Source organism: Epinephelus fuscoguttatus, linkage group LG15, assembly GCF_011397635.1.
Source record: "Epinephelus fuscoguttatus linkage group LG15, E.fuscoguttatus.final_Chr_v1".
Lineage (NCBI taxonomy): Eukaryota > Metazoa > Chordata > Actinopteri > Perciformes > Serranidae > Epinephelus > Epinephelus fuscoguttatus.
The window spans coordinates 21,116,475-21,141,316 of NC_064766.1; the positions used below are offsets into that span (position 1 = coordinate 21,116,475).

The window sequence follows — 24,842 nt, forward strand, 5'->3', positions numbered from 1 at the left end:
GATTGTGTAATATTATAAACTGCCCAGAGAAGCCCAGATTGTTCCCACCGAGTGCAAACCATCAGATGCTTTGTTCCTGTATAAATACCGCCTGGTGTTACACCGATGTTACACGAATGACGACCTCTCCTGAGTCACTGTCCTGGCTGAGATTGTTTCGGGGCACCAGGCCGGGGCAGAAGGGGGCCAAACAGAGGCAGGTCCATGGCTGCGGCCCCAGCTGGGTGGCGTGTAAGGGTCCGTTGGGCCCAAAGGTGGCCAGAGGCAACCAAAGCGTCCTGGGGGCCAACGAGGAATGGCCAGTGCTCGTCTCCTCCATGTCCTTTGCTTTGTCGTAGCTCTGAACGTCCCAGTGGAGGTTGACGGCCCGCCAGCGCATGAAGACATTGTACACTGCTGCCCCCTCGTGGACAATCAAGCCTGTTGGAACAAAAACATTAAGGGAGTGCTGATCTTCTGATACTGTCACATTTTTAGGTATCTAAAGGTCAGTGTCAAGCTCCAGGAAATATTCTGAATCGGGTACTGAAATTAATCATTTTTCTTCATCACACTTCATCGTCTTCTACCTCAGTTTATGGTTTCTATGATTCCCAAGAACAGCTTTAAACAATTCCCAGACAGTTTTTATGAGTGATTTTGGTGGTCAAATGTGAAGGTCACTGTGACCTGGCCCATCTCATTCTTGTTAGGATCTTATCCTAAGATATGTATCATCCTATATCTTTGGACGGACTTCTAGCCAGAAGTTCAGCTGGTTGCAATGTGACATCCTCACCACTAGATGCCACTGGATCCCCCTAAATCTCACACACTGCTCCTTTAATGTTGCATAATTTGCTAGAACCTAAAAAAAAGAGGACTCAGGTTGTAGGCCACAGTGTAACTCACTACATCCACAGCAGTATCATAAAGTGCAATTATGTGTCAGGTTATAATGGGTGTTGTTCACACCTGTATAAACATGAGTGGATGTACAGTCGGCTGGTAGTCAAGCACCCTGTGAATGACGAGGAAGAACTCATGAAACAGTTGATGCCAATAACCAAATGCAAGCTGTGAATTCAGCACTCTGCCTGAACTAACGCTATGCTCCATCTGTGCTATAGATTTTATCTTGTGTAAACTAGATAGAGGAAAAAAGGGTGCAATCATCTTCTTTTCCAATGCACAAATAAAATCAAGGTTTCACAGAGGGTTTGAACAGTTCTAGGTCTGAACTAGATCCTACTGGAAGTCCAGGTTTTCCAACTTTAAGTTCTTGAAACTTAAAATTCTTCACATGACTCATGACTCCAGGCTCACCTACGCAGACCAAGTCCATGAAGCCGTACATGCCGTAGCAGATCTGGAAGAGGACGTCACGGCGCTGCCAGACAGCTTGCGGGCTGAGAGCCGACCACAGCAGCCAGGAGATGCTGGCCACCAGGAAGAGGGAGCCCAGGAACACAGCGATGATCTGCACCTTCTCCACCAGGGTAATGGTGATGGACTGCCACTGCACACAGAGCGGAGAGAAAACCCACGTGACTGTCACTAAAAACATTTTCTGATCTGCTCTGGGTAAGGGCTGGTTAGGTTTGTGATGATATGTCAGTGTTGCATTTACAGCGTGTTTCCTCTTCCCCCAAGGCACCAAAACAAAAGTTAGCAGGTTTAAGGGGTCAGAAAAACAAACTACTACTGAAAGAGCCTGTCCTCTCTACTGTCCTACAGGCAGCTGCCGACCTGACAGGCAGGACCCTCGCCTGACTGGAAAACCACATCAACCAGAACTGGACGGGTTACATCACAATGTGGGAACACAAAATCAGGAGGACAAGAGGAGGACAAAAAGTCACGGAGAGAACAAATCTGTGTGCCAGAGCCAAATCACTAAAAAGAGAAAATAGGAAATGGGAGAGCGGGGGAGTCGAAAGCAGAAAGCATAGAATAAACAGCTTGGAAAGAGAAAATAGTTAATGCTGAGTGGATGATTGTGGAGCTGCATGGTGCTCGTTTCAGAAGAAAAGACTGTAGGCAGACTGAGTGGACAGAAAGCAAAGCTCTGCTGAGCCTCAGCTGTGTTTGTTCAGTCTGCCAGTGACTCAAGTCCCATCTGGAGTGAACAGATCTGAAAAGGCCTGAATGTTCTCCAGTGAAAGAAACGATCCAGGATGCAGATATTTTAAGCCACAGGAGTGTGTGTCTGTTCAGCTTTGGAGGAAACGAGGACTGAAGGAATTCTGACGCTCCAAACTGACAGAAGAGACCAGAAGAAAGCACAGACTCAGTGATTCAGCAGGTTCACAGTCCACGCTGTGTTCACCTCGAGCTTCCAAACTCTTTACTGAATTATTTTAGATGCACTGTGGCTTTTTCAATTTAGCTGAGCAGGAGCCTTTAAAAGTACAATTTTGTGTTGCACTGTCTTCTAAAAACATCAAGGGGTGGTCAAAAATCAGAGCAGCTGAGGCAGAAATGTCCTGAGTTACATGGCGAAAGCTTCTAAAATACTGAATGCGACATTCCCCATAATGCACCCTGCCTGTTAAATGCTCACCTCTTTAAATGCCACACCACCAGTTTGTTACTCAGGTTTTCTGTTCTTGTTGAAAATTTTAAAATACTTTCCCAGCAAAAATTGATGTAGGCAATTCATTTAAATGTATTAATCACAGAGCATGTAATTATTTACATTTTTTAAATCACTTGACAGCCCTAGTTACCAGCCAACATCAGAGGACAAACACAAACCACAGAGATATTTCACTCCAATTCTTGTTTTTTGTTGTTGGTGTTATTAAGGACTTATGTATAAGGCTTTAATAAATGTATAAACCATTAATAGAGTTATTAGTTAAAGGGTGTCCTTATAGAAACGGGTATCAAAATTTCAAACCTGTAATAACTGATTTTTTTGGCCACATGGGGGCAGCGTAACAAGTTGTATATCAACCCAGCTGCCAGAATAAATGTTGGCATTGTACCTTTCTGCAAACCATGGATATATTACTTTGTATGTTATTATGCTGCAGATACATCTAAACTTTAATTCACAAAAACACTGTTGTTAACATGTAGTAAGGTTTAAAGGGATAGTGCAGCCAAAAATCAAAATTCAGCCATTATCTATGCCGAGGGAGCCCATGTCTCACGGTCTCGCGCAAGCGCGCACAGGTGAGCACGGTGCTCAGAGAAGCAGTTAAAGCTACAGGCTGCAATGAGGCTAAAAACAGAGTTCAAATGACGTTTTCCAAACAACTTTTTATGTCAGGGCTTCAGGACACTTGGATCACTACGGACGAGCAGTATGGAGATATTTTGTGGTTTCAACTATGTGTTTTTGGACATTTGAATCTGGGGCACCGTAAGCCTGCATTAGGTGGAGTTGTGCTGCTCCCCCCTCTCCCCTGGGATCTCCACAGGTGATGTGAGGACTCTAAAACTTCACCTGAGCCTCCGTCGGCATATGGGTGAGTAGTTAATGGGTGAATTTTCATTTTTGGGTGCACTATCCCTTTAAGCACAAAGGGCACTCGGTAATGGTTACATAAAGATCATATTTTGGCTTAAAACACCCAGTTCTGGGGGCACAACCCCCACTGGAAATGCAGCAATGTGTCAGTAAAACACAGTCTCTTTCTGTGGTACTACCCCGTCTGGAAAAACAGCCGCAAGTCGCTACAAAACACCCACGAAGGCGTGTTCGCTTGCTGCGGCAGGTGGATTATGAATACAGTTCATCTTATGTTTTTGTTTCTGTTTTTCACTGTTTCATCACTGCAAATGCAACTGTAGCCAGTATCTCCTGATCATTATCCTCATTTATATTTTAAGAAGCTATAAATTATATTCAGCCACAAAATAAGTCTGAAAAGCTGCAAATCAGAACGGAAGTACAGAGAGTTGTTGCATAGAGATGATACACCATCTCATCTAGTTGCATTGGTGTGAACTGGCAGGTGTTTAGAACGTTGCAAGTACTTGCCTGTTTCAACGCATCTCGTCACGAAATTTGATCTAAACTGGCTTCACTGTAAGGCTTTTTTCACATATAGTCCTAAAACAAACAGAAAAGGGACTCAGTTCTTTTTGTGTTCACATTGTCAGTTCATTTAAAGAGGACTCAGTTCTCTTTGTGGTCAACTTCAGCTCTGATGGGGCCTCAGTCTTCTCACTGTTCACACTATAGCCTATATAGCCTTCCACAGACCACACTACTCCTCGGCCTGCGTCCTTGCAAGCGTTACAGGCTGACTTGGTTTTGTCTATTTTTTGAAGCATCCCAGTGCAACAGCATGTGATAAAGAGGGCTGAATACAATGGCAAAGAGCAAAGTGAACCTGGAGCCCTTTGTGTTCACAAGGAACAGGCTAAGTGAACCTCACCATAGACTTGAAGCAAACCGAAGTTCAGTTCATTTTAGAGGGCTCTGCGCTCTCTTGGAGTGTTCACATATGAGCAAAAAATGCTGAGTTACTGCTCTAAGTCCGCTTAGAGGGCCGAAAAGTGTGAAAACACCATAAGACTATATGAGTAGACTTTGTATTTTTGTACGTAGACTATTGTCTGTTTTTATGTGGTACGCTATGGACCTTGCTCTATATCCTTAATAAAGCATTATTATTATCATGTGCATAGATTATGGAACGACTAAGGCATTTTTGGTTTTATATGGAATGATTGATCACTTATGATTGGCTCAAGCATGTTATCACTAATGCACAGCATTCATTTTTCAGCTCAATCTCAGCTGCATTTCTGCTTTATCATTGTGGTTGAAGCTGTAGAGTCATGCTGTTAAATGGACTGAAGGTTTGAACTCTGCACAGTTGACGTAACACCTCAGTTTCTACTCGGTGTAAACACTTAAATCATATTTTAAAAGAGTCATTCATAAAAAATAACAATCTGCAATTAAAAATGTGACTTTTTTAGGGGGTGAGGAAGAAGAACAAGTTACATAATAATAGAGTAAGTGCATTTCTATATTTGGGTTTTGGAAGTGACTTTCAGCGAAGCATTTTGCAGTAAGGGCTCTGACAGAAGCAGGTGGGTTTACTTGTTGTCAGCTTGCCAGTGAAAACTGCTTTTACCAGTTCAGCTCTGTGTGGCTGTTTTCCTCCACCAGAGAAGCTGCGAATATTTCTGAGCATAAATCCAACCGGTGGGTCGATACATCAGTGATTGTAAAAACTATCTCTTGTTAATGCCTCCATAATAATTTAGAGAGCACGCTCCGAGGGGGAAAACTGTAACCTCAAATGTTTATAGCTGTAAAAAGTCGTAAAAAAGCCAGAGAGAATAACGGCTGCAGTTTGATGTCACATTGCTTCTCAGGCATTTAAACAACGAATGTGAACAGTGTTGGTCAGGAAGAAGAGGACCTGCTTTTTCATTATAACTACAAGATCTCAGTCTATCATTTAAACCTCCATCTTCATACAAAGCATGCGTTCCAACAACATGTGACCTCAGTGTTGATGAATCAGACAGATGGGCATTATTTGGGCAGAAGCAGTGACCTAAAACACTTAAAGTCTCAAACATGTCTTTTCATGCATTTCAGTGGTTTCTCCAGAGCACCACTACAGACAAACAACATTTTTGTTAAAGCCACAGTGTGTAGGAATTTCTCCCATCTAACGCTGAAATCATATATTGCATTCAAACGGATAGCGCACTCTAGCGCCTCACTGTTTCAAACATGTATTGCAACAACTGTAGCCGCTGTGTACCAAAAAGCTATGATAACATTGATGAAACCATGTCATCCGATACTTCATGGAGTATTCATTCAGGCTCCTACACAGACACACGCAAGTTGACAAACCCTACCCTTACCTTTCACAATAAAAGCCCTTGACATGTACACCAGTCAGCCAGAACATTAAAGCCACTGGCCAATGAAGAAAAAAACACTGATCATCTTGTGACAATGCAACATGCAATTCTATTAAAACTGCTCAGGACCCTAGGAACGTGACAAAGAGCTCGAGGCATCAACCTGCCCCCCAAATTCCCTAGATCCCAATCTGATTGGGCGTCTGTGGGAAATGCTGGTACCACAGAGGTACTGATCCACAGTGAGGCCTCCTATGATCGGACTTCACTCTGGCTTGTCGAGGCATGGATACAGGATCCCAGGAGGTGTCCTGTGATGTCTGGCACCTCTGAGTCATGTGGATTGTGAGATGGGGTACCATCACATCCCACAGATGCTCAATCAGATTGAGATCTGGCGAATTTAGAGGCCATGAGCAGTTTTTATGGTGTGGCATGTTGCATCGTACTGCTGGTCAGATCCAAGTCCGATCTGCCGTGGGCCCTCTGACCTGAAGATGCATGGACACGAGACCTCTGGGAGGTGGACTGTGGTGTTACACGAAGAGGCAACTCAACAAATAGCTTACAGTAACTGCAAAGAACATACATTCCTACTCTTATAGCTACTGGGAAAAACAAAAGCACTATCCTCTTCCTGTTTTGGTTTCCTACCAACAGTCAACACTGATTCCTTTTAACCATCGTCACCATTTCTCCGGCACCTTAACCAAGTCGTTTTAGTTGACTAAATCCAGCTAAACCCAAATCCTAGAGGTGGTAGCTCAGACTAGGGATGCATGATAATTTCAGCACCTCATCATTATGGACGGATATCATAGTATATATCAGAATCGGCCAACATGCTGAATGCTGAATGAATATTACATACATTGAAAAGCATTGTATTTCATGTCTCCATCTGCTGGTGAGCCACCATGATAAGAGTATGCATGTATAATATGATGTTAATTCCACTACAGTAAAGACTTGATGATCACTAAGATTAGGTGGGGGATAAATGGATATATCAATACCAGTTATCGGACAAATGAGCTTTATATATCCGATATCGGCAAAAAATCAAATATCATGCATCCCTAGTTTAGACATATCAGTCATATAAATATTTTTATAGCAGCCATTTGTAATGGTTTTGGTAGCCACTGACCAATGATGTTGTCCCGTTGAGTGGAGTGCCAGGTCTGAAAATGTCCTGCAAGTTTGGAGGACCTGTCTGAATGAACCATTTTGCATTAAATATGAAATCGATTCAGGTTTTGATAAACAATTAATCCCATTTGACTTTGAAATCTACTGTTAACAACCCTAAAAGGCAAGCATGTTGAAGCTCCTGACAACTGCTTGTTATGATTATATGTCTTCCCTTTAATTCTGTTTTATTCATTTTTCTAGTAACTGCTGTTTTATATAACCACTGTACCTTTCACCTCTTCTCATCTCATTTAATACTTTCATTATGATGAATATCATGTTAAGAAATTTATACTGAGGCCAATATTTTACTGAAAAGGTGTGTGCTTCCACGGGGATAATATCTTGAAGTCTTGTGTCAGTGTACGGTTTTCTCACTGCCATCATCACCAGCCAGTTCAACAGATTCTCTGACTGAGGGAACTTTAAAGAAGTCCTATTATGCTAACTTTTGGTCTACTGGAATAGATTTATCTGCTTTAATGGTCAAAAAACACATCATTTTTCTTATACTGCCCATTGCTGCAGCACATCTGTCTGAAACCCTGAAACACTGAAACCAGAAGCCCAGTCTGCTCTGATTGGTCAGCTTGCACGGTCCGTTCAAAGTTCAGTTTGTTCAGTGAGCAAAAATGCTACATGAAACACTAAAGAAAAGGGAAAAACCCAAAAAGCATAATAGATCCTCTTTAAACAGAGAGGAACTCGCCAATGAGTTCAGCTGCTGTTTCCAAGTCAAAGCCGCCCTTCTGCTGTGTGTTACCTGCCAAGGTGTCTTCATGTTGATGGCGATGACGTGGAAGCGATAGCAGCAGAGCTCGCAGGTCCAGCAGCCCCGCTCGCTGATCCACTTCAGCAGGCAGTGCTGGTGGGTGTAACGCACCGAGCCGTCGCACCGACATGGATTCAACAGGTCACCCTGGAGGCCAGAGAGAAGGGAAAGGTCGTATATGAACAGAAATTAAAATGGGGCCAACAAGTAGTGGGGACAAAATAACAACAGCAACTACAACAAAAAGAAATACTACGATATGGCAAAGATTTATTCATGTTTACATATAAGGAAATAATTGTATGATTCCTTGGACAGCAGTGGATTTGTGCCTTCACTCCCAAAGGTGTTGATGCTGTTGTGTTTCCTTCACCTCTGATCACCATCAGAGGTCAGTAAAAACTAATTTCAGTGACTTGAATCATCATAAGGAGTCTGATTTATGTTTTGTGTTTGTAACCATGTAACAGAGGTTAAACTTTGCAAAAACACTGGTCTTTTGAAATCAGTTAGTCATGCTAGCGAGGTAAATGCCAGCTAGCATGAAGGTACTTAATTCTGATATAGAAAACGAAAAGACAGGAGAAAACAATCTCCATATTACTCCATGGTTACAAGTATGGTTAACTGATGGTAGAAAGGTTAAACTTTGCAAAAACACTGGTCTTTTGAAATCAGTTAGTCATGCTAGCGAGGTAAATGCCAGCTAGCATGAGGATACTTAACCCGCTTGATTCCAAAATTTTCCCCAACATAAAACTATCCAAATCACCTGTCACTGATAACCCTTTGAAATAATCAATACTTATTTCTTAAAATTTTCACGGAAAAGTAGGTTTTTTTAATTTATTTTTATTTTTTTTTTATTGTATTTATTTATTTAAAAAATGGGACAATATGTATTTATAAACAATTACTTGTAAATACATGAGATTATAGCCAGGCAGCTAATTTCCGTCTTCAGTCCCATGGCAGGTTGATGTTAAACACAGAGAAGGCAACAATGCCAACAATAAGAAAATAATCTAAGTAAAACAGAGTAAGACAAGCAAAACAACATACACAGAGACATAACAGACCAAGAGTTGGGAGACCATAGGAATTTTTAGATATCAATTTATAAAGTGCCTGAGTGCTAGTTGAAGTGATGAGTGCAAGAGTGCCAAGTGCTAAAGTGTCTGCTTGTTTAAGTACTTGTTATATTGCACATTGCTCAAAATTGCACCAAATAGTAAAGTGCTTGATTGAATTGCACAATGCCCATAGCACACAATTGCAGGTGTGTGTCTAAATATGTAGGTGAAAAAGTGTTTTATGGTCGGTCACAATGGTGACCAGTGGGATAATGTGCTGTATCTACCATTTATTGACAAAATTAACATGATCTCCCATGCAATCTGCAAAACTCATATATATCCGAGCTCAGTTATTAACACATCTGTCACTTGCAGTTCCCAGCGTTGCCACTAGAATGCTAGCATGCATATATCACCACTTTGTCAATGGCCTTTCACATTTACATATGCCATGATAGTTATCCTTCTGCATCTTGCTGTTGATGTCCAAGGACAAGCTATCAATATCATGACATCAATAAAAACATATGATTGGGTTTAGGCAACAAAAGCACGTGGTTATACGTTTACAAAAAATCATCTTGGTTTGGCATTCGGGAAGCAGACACTTGGCTCCCAGGTGAAAGTCATGGGTTTGTTGGACCAATCCACCATCCCTCCTACCCACTCTATACGGACTTTCCTGCTCCTTATATCAGGTCATCACCAGCAGCGTTTCAACCTGATTGCGCATCAAGTTAAACTGCAAAAACACTGGTATTTTAAAATCAGTAACTCTACCAAAATAAATGCCACCTAGCATGAAGGTCTTGATACCCTAAGTAAATGAAATGACAGGAGAAATTACAGGCGGAAAAGAAATCTCCATACGACTGCATGCTTTGCACAAGTAACGGCGGTACAAAGTTAAACTTGTAAACTGCAAAAATTCTGGTCTTTTAAAGTCAGTTAGTTACTCTAACAAGAACCCTGCCGTCTTACACAGTGTTCTTATTAACAGCAGAAGGAGTTCAAACTCTGTCCTGGCTTTAACAACAATCAAAGAGGCTTCAGATTTCAGCCTGTTTCATCATTTAATCATCTGTAAAGAAGCTTTCCTTTGGCACGCAGGTAACAATGTAACATGGAGGCAGCTACACAAAGACTCCTATAATATTAATATTCCTATCTTGTCTGGTGTTTCTATTATCTTGACCACTCTCTGTAGCACCAGTGACAGATTAAACCTCAGAATCTTCTCAGAAATAGAAAGAAACTATCTGCTTTTGGGTCGATAGTAGAACAGTCTTCCCAATATTAATCTTCCATCCATTCTCAAGGTCTACGTGTCAACTTTCCCATCATCTAAAAATCCTTTCTTTAAGGCCTCACTTTGGCCTTTTCTCCCGGCAGGTCATACATCAAAGAAAATACACGACTTGTTCACCAGAGGGCTTTACCAGAATCGCTCAGATCAATGATCATTTCTCAAAGCTACAACACTCGCGGATATTAACAGCAGGATGCAGCTTGACATTAATCATCACAGCCGTATCTATTTGTTCGGCTGTTTTTTTTTCCCCCTTCCTCGAGGCATTCCTTAAGCAGCCATTACTGTAGCTTTGACCCGCCAGCAGGGTTGTGAGTGGCATATTAATAGTATATTAAGGTCAGTGGTCAGGCAGCTCGTTTTTCATCATGTCATATTAACCTTGTGGGTTTAAAAGGACCTCAGAGGCTTTCGCTTGACTTAACTGAAGCAGGTCAACAATCCACTGAAGCCGTGATTGATAAAACCATCATCAAGGAGGATTTTAATATGTTTCAGAAGTCACTGAAGGGACATCTGATGAAAGCATTCCACCTATTTTAGTACTTTAAAGGCCAATGGATTCTGGAGTCTACTTGAAGGTCAACAAGGCGTCAACTGAGCGGTGTCTATGGGAGTATACTATATCCGTGTTTCTCTTTATGACTACAGAGAGGCAGGAAACATGGAGGGAGAAAGGGGGCGATGACATACACCGAAGATTCTCTGTTGGGAATCAAATCTATAATATTGCAGATACATGGTATATGTTCTTCACTGCTCGACCACCCCGTTAAAAACACAATATGGTACATGAAATTTCATTTTTGTCCCTGAAAATAGCAGCTTTAGATCAGAAACATCTTAACTCAAGGTTAACTTACGAGCTTTTTACATTGTTTTCAATATAATGTCATGGTCTTCATCGGTGCACAGTTTTTATGTGGCCAAAAGCTATTCTAAAAGTTAATAAGTGGACCTTGAGTCAAGATTATTTTGCTAAAATAGTGTAATAATTTCCCCAACAGTCTCAGCTCAAGGTCAACTTACTCACTTGTTCTGGAGCTTTCAAGCAAATCTCACAGCCTTCACCAGCAGATGGAGTTAGCAATGAAAAGGAGTTTGTCAATTCCCCGATTCAGCTCCCGAAAAAGCTAATAAGTGGATCTTGAGTTAACATTACATTGTTGAAACAGTGTAATAGTTTCCCTAACAGTCTCAACTCGAGGTCCCCTTCTGGAGCTTTCGAGCAAATCTCACAGCCTTCATCAGGAGATGAGGAGGAGTTTGTCAATTAGCTGGACCCTGGGTTAAGATTATTTTGTTAAAATAGCACGATAATTTCATAAACAGACTCAATTCAAGGTCCACTTACTCACTTGTTCTGGCCCTTTTGACCGTATGTCACAGTCTTCATCCAAAGATGGAGTTAGTAATGCAGAGTTTGTCAATTAACTCCCAAAAAAGCCAATAATTGGAGCTCAGGTTAAGATAAGAAGCTAGGATCATTTTCAAAACAGTCTCAACTCAAGGTCCATTTATTCACTTGTTCTGGAGCTTTTGACTGTAGTACATTGTCCTCATCAGCAGACACAATATGAAATGCAGTTAATAGCCCCTTAAAAAGATAGTAAGCTCTCCTTAAATTCAGATAATTTTATTTAAGAACTGTAATAATTTACAAAATTAATCAAGGGTCAGTTAATGAGGACCATGAGATGTGGTTTTAATCTAGTTAAAAGCCTAGTAAGTGAACCTTTAGTTTATTTAAGACCCCTCGTCCATGTTGGCAGCAGATGCTGGCTGCTGTTTTAACAAACTATGAAGCACAAATCTGAGTTTAGATTTTGTCAACTGCTGTTTCCAAAGTTGGGAAGGATCTCTTAAGTTCAACTTTGATCGAAATTCAAAACAGCAATCCACTGACGCTGATTTGGCCTTTTCTGGTGTTAAATAACATTTCATTCTCACTCTATCTGCACAGACATGAATATTTAGAGTGTCAAATTTCTGTTTTGCAATCTTCTTGATAACTGGTGAGCTTGCCCAGCCTGCGGCCTTGTATCAAAATCAAATATCAGTCTGGACCCGGAGGCAGAGCTATTAGATTAGCTCTGCTAATAGGCTATAGCCCACGTTCAGAAGACAGGATATTCACTTAGGCATTTACAGCCCTGACTCCTCTCTTTCCCTTCAGCTCTGGCGGGGATGAATCGTCCCTCATCGAGGCTTGCTGTCATGAGCCAAATAGGCCTGCAGAGTGTCTGATTTCAGAGACGGATGGACAGAGTGTCCATTTGTCCCTGAAGGTCTACATCTGTCCATTCACTCCATGAAGACATGCAGACAGTCAGACTGATGCATCCACTGAGGATGATATTTATTATACATAGATTATGTTTCGGTCTTTGTCATCCACTTCTGATATGATGGATGTAATGCAGTTTGTTTCATTGTGTATTGATCGTAAAGCTGACCGATACTACCTCAGTTATTGATGGGAAGACCTGAACTGTATGGAAGCCCATTTCTGCCCGTTGTGTGATGATAAAAATAAATAAATAAATAAATAAATACTGTAACTCAATATAATGAGAAACTTTTTCAAAATAATTAATTAATGTCTCATAATAATGAGGAACTTTCTTAAAATGATAAGAAACTTTATCAAAATAATGAGTTGGTATCACAAAATAATGAGAAACTCTCAAAATAGAAAACTTTTTAAAAATAATAACTGACAAAAATAATGAGCAGCATTCTCAAAATAATGACTTCATGTCTCTAAATAATAAGACACTTGCTCAAAAATTAGTAATGTCTTACCAAAACATCAATCAAAACAATGACTCTATATCTCAAAATAATGAGAATCTCTTAAAGTGAAAAGAAACTACTAATGATCTAGTATGTCAAAATAATATTTTTCATTACCAAAATATTGACCTCATGTCTCTAAATAATGAGAAACTTAAAAAAAATGAGAAACTTTCTGAAAGTAATGGGAAAATTTCTCAAAATAATAACTGACTTATGCAAAGTAATGACTCTGTATCTCAAAACAATAACTTGATATCTCAAAATAATGAGAAACTTTTTTGAAATAACAACTCACTTATCTCAAAAATAATGAGCAGCATTCTAAATAAACATCAAAATAATGGCTGTATCTCAAAACAATAAGAAACTTTAGCATAAATAATGACTCAGTATCTCAAAATAATAACTTAGTGTTTCTAAATAATGAGGAACTCAAAATAATAACTTACTTATCTTAAAATAGTGAGCGGCGTTCTCAAAATAACAAAACAGTATCGCGAAATAATGACTTCCTGTCTCTAAATAATGAGAAACTTTCTTAAAGCAAAATGATGAGAAACTTCTCAAAATGAGAAACTTCTTTTAAAAATGATAACTAACTTCTGTCAAAAATAATGAGCAGCATTCTCAAAATAATGACTTGACATCTCAAAATATAAAAAATATAAAAGATAAACTTTCTCATTAATAATGACTCGGTATCTCAAAATATGAAAATTTTAAAAAATAAGAGCCGACTTCTCTCGTTTCTCTCTCTGACCAACACGGAGAGACTAATGCAAGCTTTTATAACTAGCAGGCTAGACTACTGTAGTGCTCTCCTTTCTGGTCTACCCAAGAATACAATTAATCAGCTGCACCTGATTCAAAACTCTGCAGCACGAGTTCTCACTCAGACCAGAAGGAGAGCACACATTATGCCTATTTTAAAATTCCTGCACTGGCTGCCTGTTAGGTTTGGTATTGATTTTAAAGTTCTTTTATTAGTTTTTAAGGCACTGCACAGGCTTGCACCAGAATATATCTCAGAGATACTTTTATTTTATGAACCAGGAAGGCCCCTCAGATCCTCTGGCTCCTCTCTTTTAACTGTCCCACAGAGGAGAACAAAAACATTTGGTGATGCTGCTTTCAGCCACTATGCTCCAAAACTGTGGAACAATATGCCGGAGGATCTGAGAAGAGTCAGAAACACTGACACTTTTAAACGTAGGCTAAAAACCCATTTTTTTTAGTCTAACTTTTACGTAGTGTCCTACGTTAGTTCTGTTGTTTTATAATTATTCTGGTTATTACTTTTTATCTGTATTTGTCTTATTGCTATTTCCTTGATTGTTTCTATATCTTATTTTATTCTATATTTTATCCTGCATTTTATTTTTATTTTTATTCAGTGGTCTTATCTGTATTTTTCTCTTTTTATTATTGCTATTCTCCTGACTATTATTTTATATTTTATCCTGCATTCATTCATTCATTTTCTAACCGCTTCATCCTCTTGAGGGTCACGGGGGGGCTGGAGCCTATCCCAGCTGACATCGGGCGAGAGGCAGGGTACACCCTGGACAGGTCACCAGACTATCGCAGGGCTGACACATAGAGACAAACAACCATTCACACTCACATTCACACCTACGGACAATTTAGAGTCCCCAATCTGCATGTTTTTGGACTGTGGGAGGAAGCCGTAGTGCCCGGAGAGAACCCTCGCTGACACGGGGAGAACATGCAAACTCCGCACAGAAGGGCTCCCACGCCCGGGATCGAACCAGCAACCCTCTTGCTATGAGGCGAGAGTGCTAACCACCACACCACCGTGCCGCCCCTTTATCCTGCATGTTATTTTAATTTTTTTTTTATTTTTGGTAACAGCACAGTAGTTTTGATCTTGTTTTTATCTTCTATTATTGTTTTCAATTATTATTGTATGACACAGTGTGCATTAGTTTCCCAGTCCTTTTTCTGATTTTACTTTTTTATTCTCTGTATTTTTCAATAGAAAATGTAAAGCACTTTGAATGACACTGATTTGTTTTGACAGGTGCTATATAAATAAAATTTGATTGATTGATTGATTGATTTGACTTATTTCAAAATAAGAAACTAGAAATCATTTTAATAAAGTTTCTCATTATTTTAAGACACTTAGTAGCTCAAAATAATGTCAAACTTACTTAAGATAATGACTTAGCATTGCTTCTTCTTATTGTAAGATACTAACTACTTTTGAGAAAGTTTCTCATTATTCTGAGACACTATGTTTCTATAATGAGAAATGTATCATTATCTTGAAATACTAACTTATTATTTTCAGATAAATAAGTCTTAATTTTGGTCATGTTTTTCATTATTTAAAGTTTCTGACTCATTTTTAAGATGTTTCTCATTATTTTGAGACAATAAGTCACTTTACTTTTTTGATACATTTTCTTGTTATAACTATAAACAGTTTTAAATCTAATCCACACAGGAGTAAAAAAATCTATACTTATGATACTACAATGTGTTTCATCACCATTATTTTAGTTTCAGCTGAGACTTTTTGGTATTTCGTGATCTAAATGTTGATTACACCCTGATGGGAATGATGTTCTTATACGTGCTGTCATTTATTGTCTTTTAATTGCTCTTATTTTTTCAGTCTTTTGTGTTTTAATGCACGTCTTCTTTTTATTCAAAGAACTCTGAATAGCCTTTGTGTTGCAACACATTTGGAATTCAGTGCAAAACATTAATTTTAATCATCTTTTATATTGAAAGTGCCAGCTACAAATACAAAGTTTCAGCCATCTGAACCTAATGTATGAAAAGTAGAGACCCTGCAGTGTAATCTCAGGTCCATTTCCAGGCTGGACTGTATTCACATTTTTAAATCTGGATTTGGGTCGGAATCAAATTGGGTTTTTTCCGAGCTGAGATTAACATGTTTTACAACAGCCAGGAGCTCTTATAACAAACCTGCTTTACAATGCTGCCTTCAGTTTATCAGAGAATTTACAGGAACATGACTAAGCAGTAAAATGAATGAATACAGTTTTCCAAAAAAGCGTTAATTGGATGCGTTACAGATTATTAAACACCCACATGTCTCTTACAAAACAAATTAATGTTGATAATAAAGGGTTGATACTGCTGCTGGTCTGATCTGTGCAGCCAATCAGAGACGTCATATCAGCTGTGAGACAGTGTTTTCAACGAGTCCTTATAAGCAACTTTTCAGCACTGTCAATAATGTTGATTTTACTTTTTTAAATTCTTATCACTTTAACATGATTATTCCTGGATTAACACACTGTCAGGTCAGAATTACTTTACAGTCTGGACCTCTTTACTATGTATTTGTGTAACTCTGAAAGTGTCTGACTCCACAGAGATCTGTAAGACTGCTCTACACAGATAAGTCCTTCTTAGATTTACTCTGAGTCTGCTGTTAAGGAAGATTAGACCAAAACAAACTCTGGCAACTTTGAAGAAAGAAAAAGGAGAGCCAATCTACCTCGAAGCTACCTTTGAACTAACAGCTGTGTTTTCATGGTAATAATCACGACACTCATTTATAACTAACTTAAAAGTGCAAAATCTGCAGTTTGCTCAAGTGTTGTGACTGAGTTTATTTAGGGGTAATATTTTAGTAAAATCTCTGGGTAGCTGTCACAGAAACATGACAAATGGAAGCAGCTTTGTTACCCCAGCAAAGACGTCAAATACAGCCGCTTGGTCAGTGATTCCGCATCAGACACCGATAACAAAAGCCATCCTTTTGCGGCGGTAAGATATGCCGCAGGGCAAAATCAGTTTATAACGCTGCCAGATGGCATCAGTTTGAAACACTGCTGGAAATCAGTCTAATTTAAGGAGCTGGAAAGTCCCTACAGGAATGGGTCCAACAAACTCTGGACTTTCACCCGGGAACCAGTTGATTACTTCTGTATGAATTTTGAGCCAAACCATGATGGGTTTTTTTTTCTAAACCTAACCACGTGCTTTTGATGCAAAAGGAAATAAATATAAATGTGAGGGGTTTTTTTACCAACGTTTTAAGTTTATTTTGAAAAAGACAGCATGAATCTAAAGAGCAGAAACTGTACGTTTTCTGAACGGAAGTGTGTTGTGCATGTAATTGGCATAAATTGACACAATGTCCCAGGACATCAACAACAGACACACCTTGGACGTCAAAAGTCCACTGAACAAGCAGCAATTCATGACGAGTTAGGAGTGAGAATATGTTGGCTTTGTTCGACCTTTCCAGCGAGCAGTACAGTTCAGTTTGGAGCGCTTTTTTCCTGTTTCCACTGTGAAAAGCTGTGGCTGATACCAATAGAACCGTTCCGTACCATCCCCATTTTTGGTCCCCCCTCTGTTGGGGTACCTAGCACACAGATCTGGTACTAAAAGGTGGAGCTGTGAACACTGCAGTCTGTTGATTGGTCAATAGAGGACAGTCACTCTGCTCAGGGCTGAGTTGTGGCTCATTCTGAGACTTATGTAACTACTGTTCATACTGTGGAGAGTTTTATGAGTAGACTGTAACTATAAAATGTTATTCAATGCATGATTTTATGACACTGCCGGATGGTGTCAGTTTGAAACGCCTTTTGCAACAAAAGCACATGGTTAGGCATAGGAAAAAAACATAATGTTTCGGCTTAAAATTCATACAGAAGCAATCACCACACTCGCGGGTGAAAGTCCAGAGTTTGTTGGACCCATCCACTAAACTAGGTTGTTTTCCAGCGGAAATAATAACTGTACATTTCCTGTAGAAACTGAGGTGTATTTTGAGAAGACACAATTCATGTAACTGACGTAAATTGACACAGCGTCCCAGAAAATCAACAACAGACACACCCAGGATACCCAGCGTGTCACATGCTGACGTCAAAAGTCCACTGAACAAGCAGCGATATGTGATGAGTTGGGAGTGAGAATACGCTGGCTTTGTCTGACCAGTGAACTTAGTCGTATTCTGATGTCTCACTTTTTGTTAGATATAAAGTAGAGTCAAACTGTGTTTGTGAACCAGACATTTGTCTGTAATGTAAGCTACTGTGAACATTTAAAATGCCAGCGTGGTTAATGAGGCTGGTGAGAAGCCTGCGAGAGAAATACTTCATCACTCACGCTGACGTCTGACTCCGAACCCCATGTGGTGAGCTGTCCTTGGTGCTGAAGTGTGATTTTAGCTGGGGGCTGTTATGCAACTGTGATTGTATTTTACTTTCAAAATGAAGTTACCATTTTCTTTCAAGGACAACTTTTGTTTCCTTTATTCGCTGCAGTACAAGTTGTTATTGGGCGGTCAGTGGCTCCAAAAGTGAGGTTTGTGCACCTGGGGACAGACTCAACAAACTGATACGCAAGGCCAGTGACGTGATGGGGCAGAGCTGGACTCTCTGGTGGTAGTGTCACAGAGGAGGATGCTGTTTAAGATACGTGTCATCTTGGACAATGTCTCCCACCCACTCCATGACGTGCTGAAGCACATTCAGTGATGGACTCATTCCTCCTAGACGCATCACAGAGCGCCACAGGAAATCATTCCTGCCGGTTGCAATCAACCTGCACAACTCCTCCCTCAGTGATTCAGCAGTTCTGAGTCAGTAAACTGGCATTTGGACTTTTTTAACCCATTGCATTTATAATTCATAATTATCTATCAGGTGCAATAATTCAACTGCCGCAATATTTTTCACCTCTTAAATATTTATATTAATCCAACATACAGTGCACATAACTGCACGTATTTCTCTTGTTTACTCTAATTCTGTTGTTGTTTTATTCTACTGATAAATATATTGTATTTAAATTTTCACACTTACAGCCTCAGCACAGTGATGATATACATTTTATTTTAATAATTTAAGTTTTTATCCCTATGGTGGCATAATGCACATTTTATTTCTATTTTAATTTTTGAATAAAAATTTAAAAAAATGAGAAAGTCTCTCAAAATAAAATACATTCGAAAAATAATAACTGACTTATCTCAAAATAATGACTTAGTATCTCCAAATAATGTCAAACTTTCTCAAAAATATGACTGCATGTCTCTAAATAACAAGAAACGTTCTTAAAGTAATGGCTCACTTATCTGAAAATGATGATAAACTTTAAAAAAAAATAAAATAAAATAACTGTAGCATAATGCACATTTTATTTCTATATTATTTTATTGCTTTATATTTACCTACTTTTAGTACATACCCATATTCTTACTTCTTATAATTCTCTATTCTTCACATCGTAACAAATCATAATTTCCTCCCTGGGATCAATAAAGCATTTCTTATTCTGATTCTGCAGATATCTTTGTCATGTTCAAAGCTGTCATCGAGCAAAATGAGGAATAATTCAGTGTCAAAACACAACTCCTGACCTCATATAATAACTACTCAAAAACATTAACTGCTATTGGTCATAACTGTGAGGAGGTACAGTCATGGAGGAAGTGGCAGCTGGTCACACTTCCTGTAACTGGGTCTAGTTTCGCTTTATAAAGCACTGTAGCAGTGATGATGCAGCATGTTTAGCTTTACTGTGTTAGCAGCAGTATGTTAATGTGGCAGCATGTCGAGGGAGGACTCAGTTTAACTGTAGCTGGGTCGTTTTTATCAGTGGGCTCCATGCAGGAAACAATATATGAACACATTTTCTCTTATATTTATCCACGATTTGCTCTTATTGAGTTGGTGCCCATTGATTTCTGTGACTCACCAATGTTTTCTTATTTTTGCATGAGTGGTTGAAAGCACTTTTACCAAGATCGGAAAAAAATCATCTCGTCTTTGCTGTCTGTAAATTGTTGTTGAATGAAAGGAAGCACAAGTTTCAAATTTGAGGAATATCAAAAATGTATAAATATCCTATAATCAAATTTAGATTTCAGAGTAATTATAATGACTGGATTAATACATTTGTAGTCTAAAGAAATATGACTATACTTTGTCCATTCATCCCAATTACTCTAATTTCAGTTACTGTGCGTCCCTCTGTTGACCAGTGCTGGAATGTAACTGAGTACATTTACTCAAGTACTTTACAAAAGTGCAAATTTGAGGTACTTTTACTTTACTTGAGTATTTCAATCTCACTTAACTTTCTACTTCTACTCTACTATACTTCAGAGGGAAATATTTTTCTTAACACTACACTACATTTAGTTGATAACTCCAGTTACTAGTTACTTTGCAAGTTAAGATTTTTGTACACAAACTACATGAAAATATAAAATTATTAAAATGAAAGGTTGCAGCTTCTCGTATTTGTGTTTGAGGTTTTGCTGCTTTTTCTTTTAATTGCTTTAATCTGTTAAACTGACTGAAATTTTCTGTGCTGAGTACTTTTATTTTCAATACTTAACACATCTCCCTGACTGTACTTACATACTATTATTTAAATAACATTTTCAATGCAGAACTTTTACTTGCAACGGTGTGGTATCTGAATACTTTCTCCAACACTGCTGCTGACATGACATTTACAGCATCACCAAGTGCTTTGTCATTGCTGGGCTTTAACTTTCTGTAACACCAGTACGACACTCACGAAAATCATGTTTACTTTGTTTAAGATTATTTAACAGTATGTTGATTTCACTACTGCAGAAGTTCTTCTTGTTACAGTCTTTTTTTTTGGTGACAGCTTTCCAATTCTTGGTCATATGCCTGAGAATTGGCACAAGGTACAACACCTGCCCTTATATAGTGCTTAGGGGGCGTTACCTGTGCTAATAGGTGACTTATGCTCGAGTGGGATTCATCTTTAGCACAGCTGTTTAAGAACAGATCTGGATGGTATCCAAACGTTTGTTGGATCTGGAGTTGACCTGTCTTTATAATAAATAAATAAATAATACAACAGATATTTAAGAGAATGTTGCTGCATGAAACACAATGTTTCATATTGTTAGAAAATAATCCCGTGTTTTGTTTGTAAAATCTGCAGAAAAACCTGAATAAATGTAGCTTACATATTTGGTTACTTTTCCCCACTGGTAACTCAGCTGATAAATAGTACAGTGATGATGCTGAGGGCCTTCTGGGGGCCCCTCGAGGACCCTTGAAGGTCCCCTGCATTCACTTCTGGAACTGCTGATGTAGCTCTGTGCTGTCCATGGTGCTGAAGTCACTGTGGCAGTTCAAGGACATGTTGTTGCTACATGTTATTAGTGATACGACTATTATTTTTGAGCTGTTTCAAATGAATATTCAGATATAATGTGGGTAACTTGTTGCTATTGTTGTTGATTTCTTGCTTTTTGATTTAGTAGTTTCTTTTTATTTATTTGTTTTTGTGCCCTTTCGTCTTGGATTTTTAATTACACAGTTGTTTTACATTATGATGTAAAGTTTATTTGTGTGGACCCAGGGCCGTAATCACCTATTTAACATTGGGGGGAATCACCCAACCCTCAAGGGGGGGTGGGTGAGGGAATTCACCCCACGATAAATTTCTGGAAACTTAACAGCTAATACATCTGAAACTCTACATCAGCCCCAATAGCTGCAATTCATGCCTTTCCTCCATCTTTGATCCACCCTAGGAATAAAATCAATTCAAGACCGATATTTTAATAACACCTTTGCTTCTTTTCAACAGTTATCTGGAAAATATGCCCTACCTAAATAACACTTCTTTAGATTTCTTTAGATCAACAAACATATGTTCATATGTGTCTCATATGTTTGTTGATCTTGAAGAAGGCCCAAAGGCCAAAACGTCATCAAAATAAAAGACATGCATATGGAGCCAGGGTGTGCGACACTTGTTGTCTACAATAAAGTCTACTGCCAGTGATCAGCACCTCATTATGGCTGAATCCAAATGTCCACCCTCTGGACTTTTGTGGACTGAACCCTCATAGACTTCAGTTGTACGTTGTGTGACACATTTACTGTCATCACGTAAAGTCTGCGAGGGCAGAGACCGCAAGCAGCCAAATGGCAGACCTCAAGACTGTTTTACTCTTTGCCGTGGAAACATTCAACCTCCAAATACTCCTGAGACCCTGTGTCCTCGTATGATGTCATCACATTTTCCGTTTACTGCACCTTATACTTTATACTACTTGACTTTGACCTGTTGTCCTCATTTGTGGACACTTTTTGTGCCATCTAGTGGCAGTAAGAGCACAATACACTAATCCATGTAAAAACAAGATGGCAGCCATCAGTCTGCAGCCGATCCCGACACAAAAGTGGACAAGACCTGATCACATTTTATGGTTGAAACTTGTTTATTTATGGTTAATGATGTTTGTAGTTTAATAACAACAAATTGGCAACAAATTGACCAATTTTAGCAACAATAACAAGATGAGATGTTGTTAATTAGGAAGTACTTGTTCGAAGACACTGGGACTTCACTGTTGTCTCGTTTAGGGACAATGGGACTTTATTCGTTGACAGGGTTCAGTTTTTTATGCCTATCAGGTCCTACTGATCCCAAATAGCCAGGAGAAACTAAAAGTGCATACCAAACCAAAGCTCAGGTCTCAAGAGGTTATATATGTCATATAAGTTAATGAACAGTGCCTACTCATCTGTCCCTGAAGATAACAGGATATAAATCCCATGTAGAGCCTTTTTTGTGACTAAAGAAAAATGTATTCATACATCTCTACAAAACAGGCTGCACACATTCAAAGACAGATACGTTTGTAACTAAGTACAGGACTATAACTCAATAATGTGGGTATAACTGACATTAAAAGACCTTCTTTTGTTGTTTTTCGGCAATTATTTAGCCTACACTGCACGGCCTGATAGACTACAATAATTAAATGCATTGTCATTCCCTCTACAGCCTATACTTCTACATATTTCCGTATCATGATGTGGTTGGATATTATTTCTGGCCTACAAAATTCAAGTAGCATTTTAATAGGCTTATCTACCAATAACTAGGCTAGTATAACATATATCTTAGGGGTGGGGGTTGCGTCCTCCACAATATATATTATAATTACTGCCTAGTTGGGAGCCTGAAAAGAGTTGTTGCTACCTTGGCCAATGGGAATCCACATGACTAGGCTAAATAAAAAAGAAGGTGTTTTTCAGATTTAACTTTTGTGCACTATCACAGATGATTTTACACTCTCAAGTTTGACTTTGTTTAAGTTGGTCTCCACATTTATTTTTGGTTGTGGTTGGCTCACTTCATAAGAGAACTACTGAAATCCGTCCAATCAAGCCAGCATCCAGCATGTCAGCCATTGTGAAAGCAGATGAGTTGCTGCTGTCAGCCAATCAAGGTCCAGCACTGTGAGGACTGTGCCCTCACCTTCATTCAATTTAAATCATCTTCCACCATTCACAAAAGCAGGACTTTAAATCTGATAAGGCTACAGAGAGCAGATTAGATAAGAACATCCTGGATCAGACCTGTTAACGCTCTCACCTTCACATCAGTGGTACATTTACCTGCTCTGCGCCTTGGAAGCAGATCCGACAGCTGGGAGTGGGGATGCAGGTCTCGCTGCTGCAGTTTGAATGCATCGCCTGCTCCTTGCACGGTCTGCCCCCCACCGCCCCATCCTCACTGGAAAAATTCCCCCCGTCGTTCCCCTCACATGCATCCCTGCAGCTCCGGCCCTCCTGGCAGCCCTCTCCGTCCTCCTCCTCCTCCTCTCCCTGCTCTGCCTCGTCCTCATCGTCGGGGTGCCGACGTCCTTGGGAGCCGTGCGGTTCGCCTTCATGCCAGGTGTGGCGGTGGGTGATGGCAGTGCCTCCCCTCGCCTCCCCACCAGCTGGAACCGCCTCTCCCTCCTCTGTGCTCATAATAAAATGAAAAGTCGAAATAAAATTGCATAGATGCCACCCGACAGCTCACACAGTATCCACCACCACTGCGACGCAGGGATGTGATGCAGCCTTTAGGCTCCCAGATCACGGCGCTGTCGGCGGATGTGCCTCCGCTCCGTGGATACCGAACCGAGCCGTGCTCCTGTAGCCGAACCTATGGTGTGGCAGCCTGGCAGAGCTGCGGATCAGCGGCCGGATCCCCCCGGTTCTGCGGCCCGTCGGTCGGCTGGAACCGCCTCATGCGCTCCGGAGACCCGGGGAGCATTTCCAAGCAGCCTCCATGCATCGCAACGGGACTCAGCCGTCCTGAAGCGCCGGATTCCCCCCTCTCTTCCTCTTCCCTTCCTCCTCCTCCTCCGCCTCTTTAGTCCCCACCGAGGATGCTGACAACTGCACAGCAGCGGCGGGGTAAGGAGGACCGTCCTCCAAACGGGACAAACCCGGGTTGAAACCCCCCCTGATGTGTCCGAGCCTTCACCCTGCTGAGGGGCTCTTGAGCAAGGATCCTCAGCTCCAAGTTCTCTGATGAGTCTTGCGCTCTCAGGAAGCAGAAAAGACCATTTCCCCGGGGAGATGACCAATCAATCACATTATTATCCCATTAATATGATGGAGGAGATAACTTTCCAGACCCATGCACGCACTACTTCTGCACAGCCGGCTGGAAGAAAGAGATGAGCTGCATCATATTCACAGCAGCAGCAGCCCGGCCAGTCCGCCCGCCTGCCTCAGAGAATACTTTATGTGGTGAGATGTGGAGACCCGCAACACCCTCCCTGTGTTAAAGGGGTCACCTGCTGGGTTACAAATGCCATCATTATCGAGGGTGGGGGCTTCAAGCGCTCTGAATTTTAAAGAGGCGCCTCAGCCTATAAATGATGGAGCTATTAACTCTCTGAAGCCTGTGGTTCTCTGAAGGTGGCTGATGGAGAATTAGGGGTCCACTAAGGGGGTCTGCGAGTATATAACACATCATGCTTAGCAAATTTAACTTTAATGCAATTAATGAAATACAAAATCTGTATCAGCTCATATTGGTGGCTTCTGTCTCTTTAATTTGG

At 40.1% G+C, this 24,842-nt stretch overlaps 1 protein-coding gene across 1 annotated transcript; it reads right to left on the bottom strand.

Annotated features, from left to right (window-relative positions):
• Nucleotides 1-24,615, bottom strand: marchf11 (membrane-associated ring finger (C3HC4) 11). The gene is made up of 4 exons (XM_049598321.1): nucleotides 23,401-24,615; nucleotides 7,784-7,939; nucleotides 1,306-1,498; nucleotides 1-420 (listed from the first exon to the last, which is right to left on the bottom strand). The coding sequence occupies exons 1-4, from the start codon at nucleotides 23,755-23,757 to the stop codon at nucleotides 98-100; spliced, it is 1,029 nt and encodes a 342-aa protein (XP_049454278.1). The 5' UTR covers nucleotides 23,758-24,615; the 3' UTR covers nucleotides 1-97.
• Nucleotides 24,616-24,842: the final 227 nt, after the last annotated feature.

Coding starts and splice junctions, on each gene's coding strand:
- marchf11 (XM_049598321.1), bottom strand. CDS start 23,757: ATGAGCACAGAGGAGGGAGAGGCGGTTCCAGCTGGTGGGGAGGCGAGG. Junction 7,940..23,400: donor GCTTCCAAGGCGCAGAGCAG/GTAAATGTACCA, acceptor TCTGGCCTCCAG/GGTGACCTGTTGAATCCATG. Junction 421..1,305: donor CATGGACTTGGTCTGCGTAG/GTGAGCCTGGAG, acceptor TTGTTCCAACAG/GCTTGATTGTCCACGAGGGG.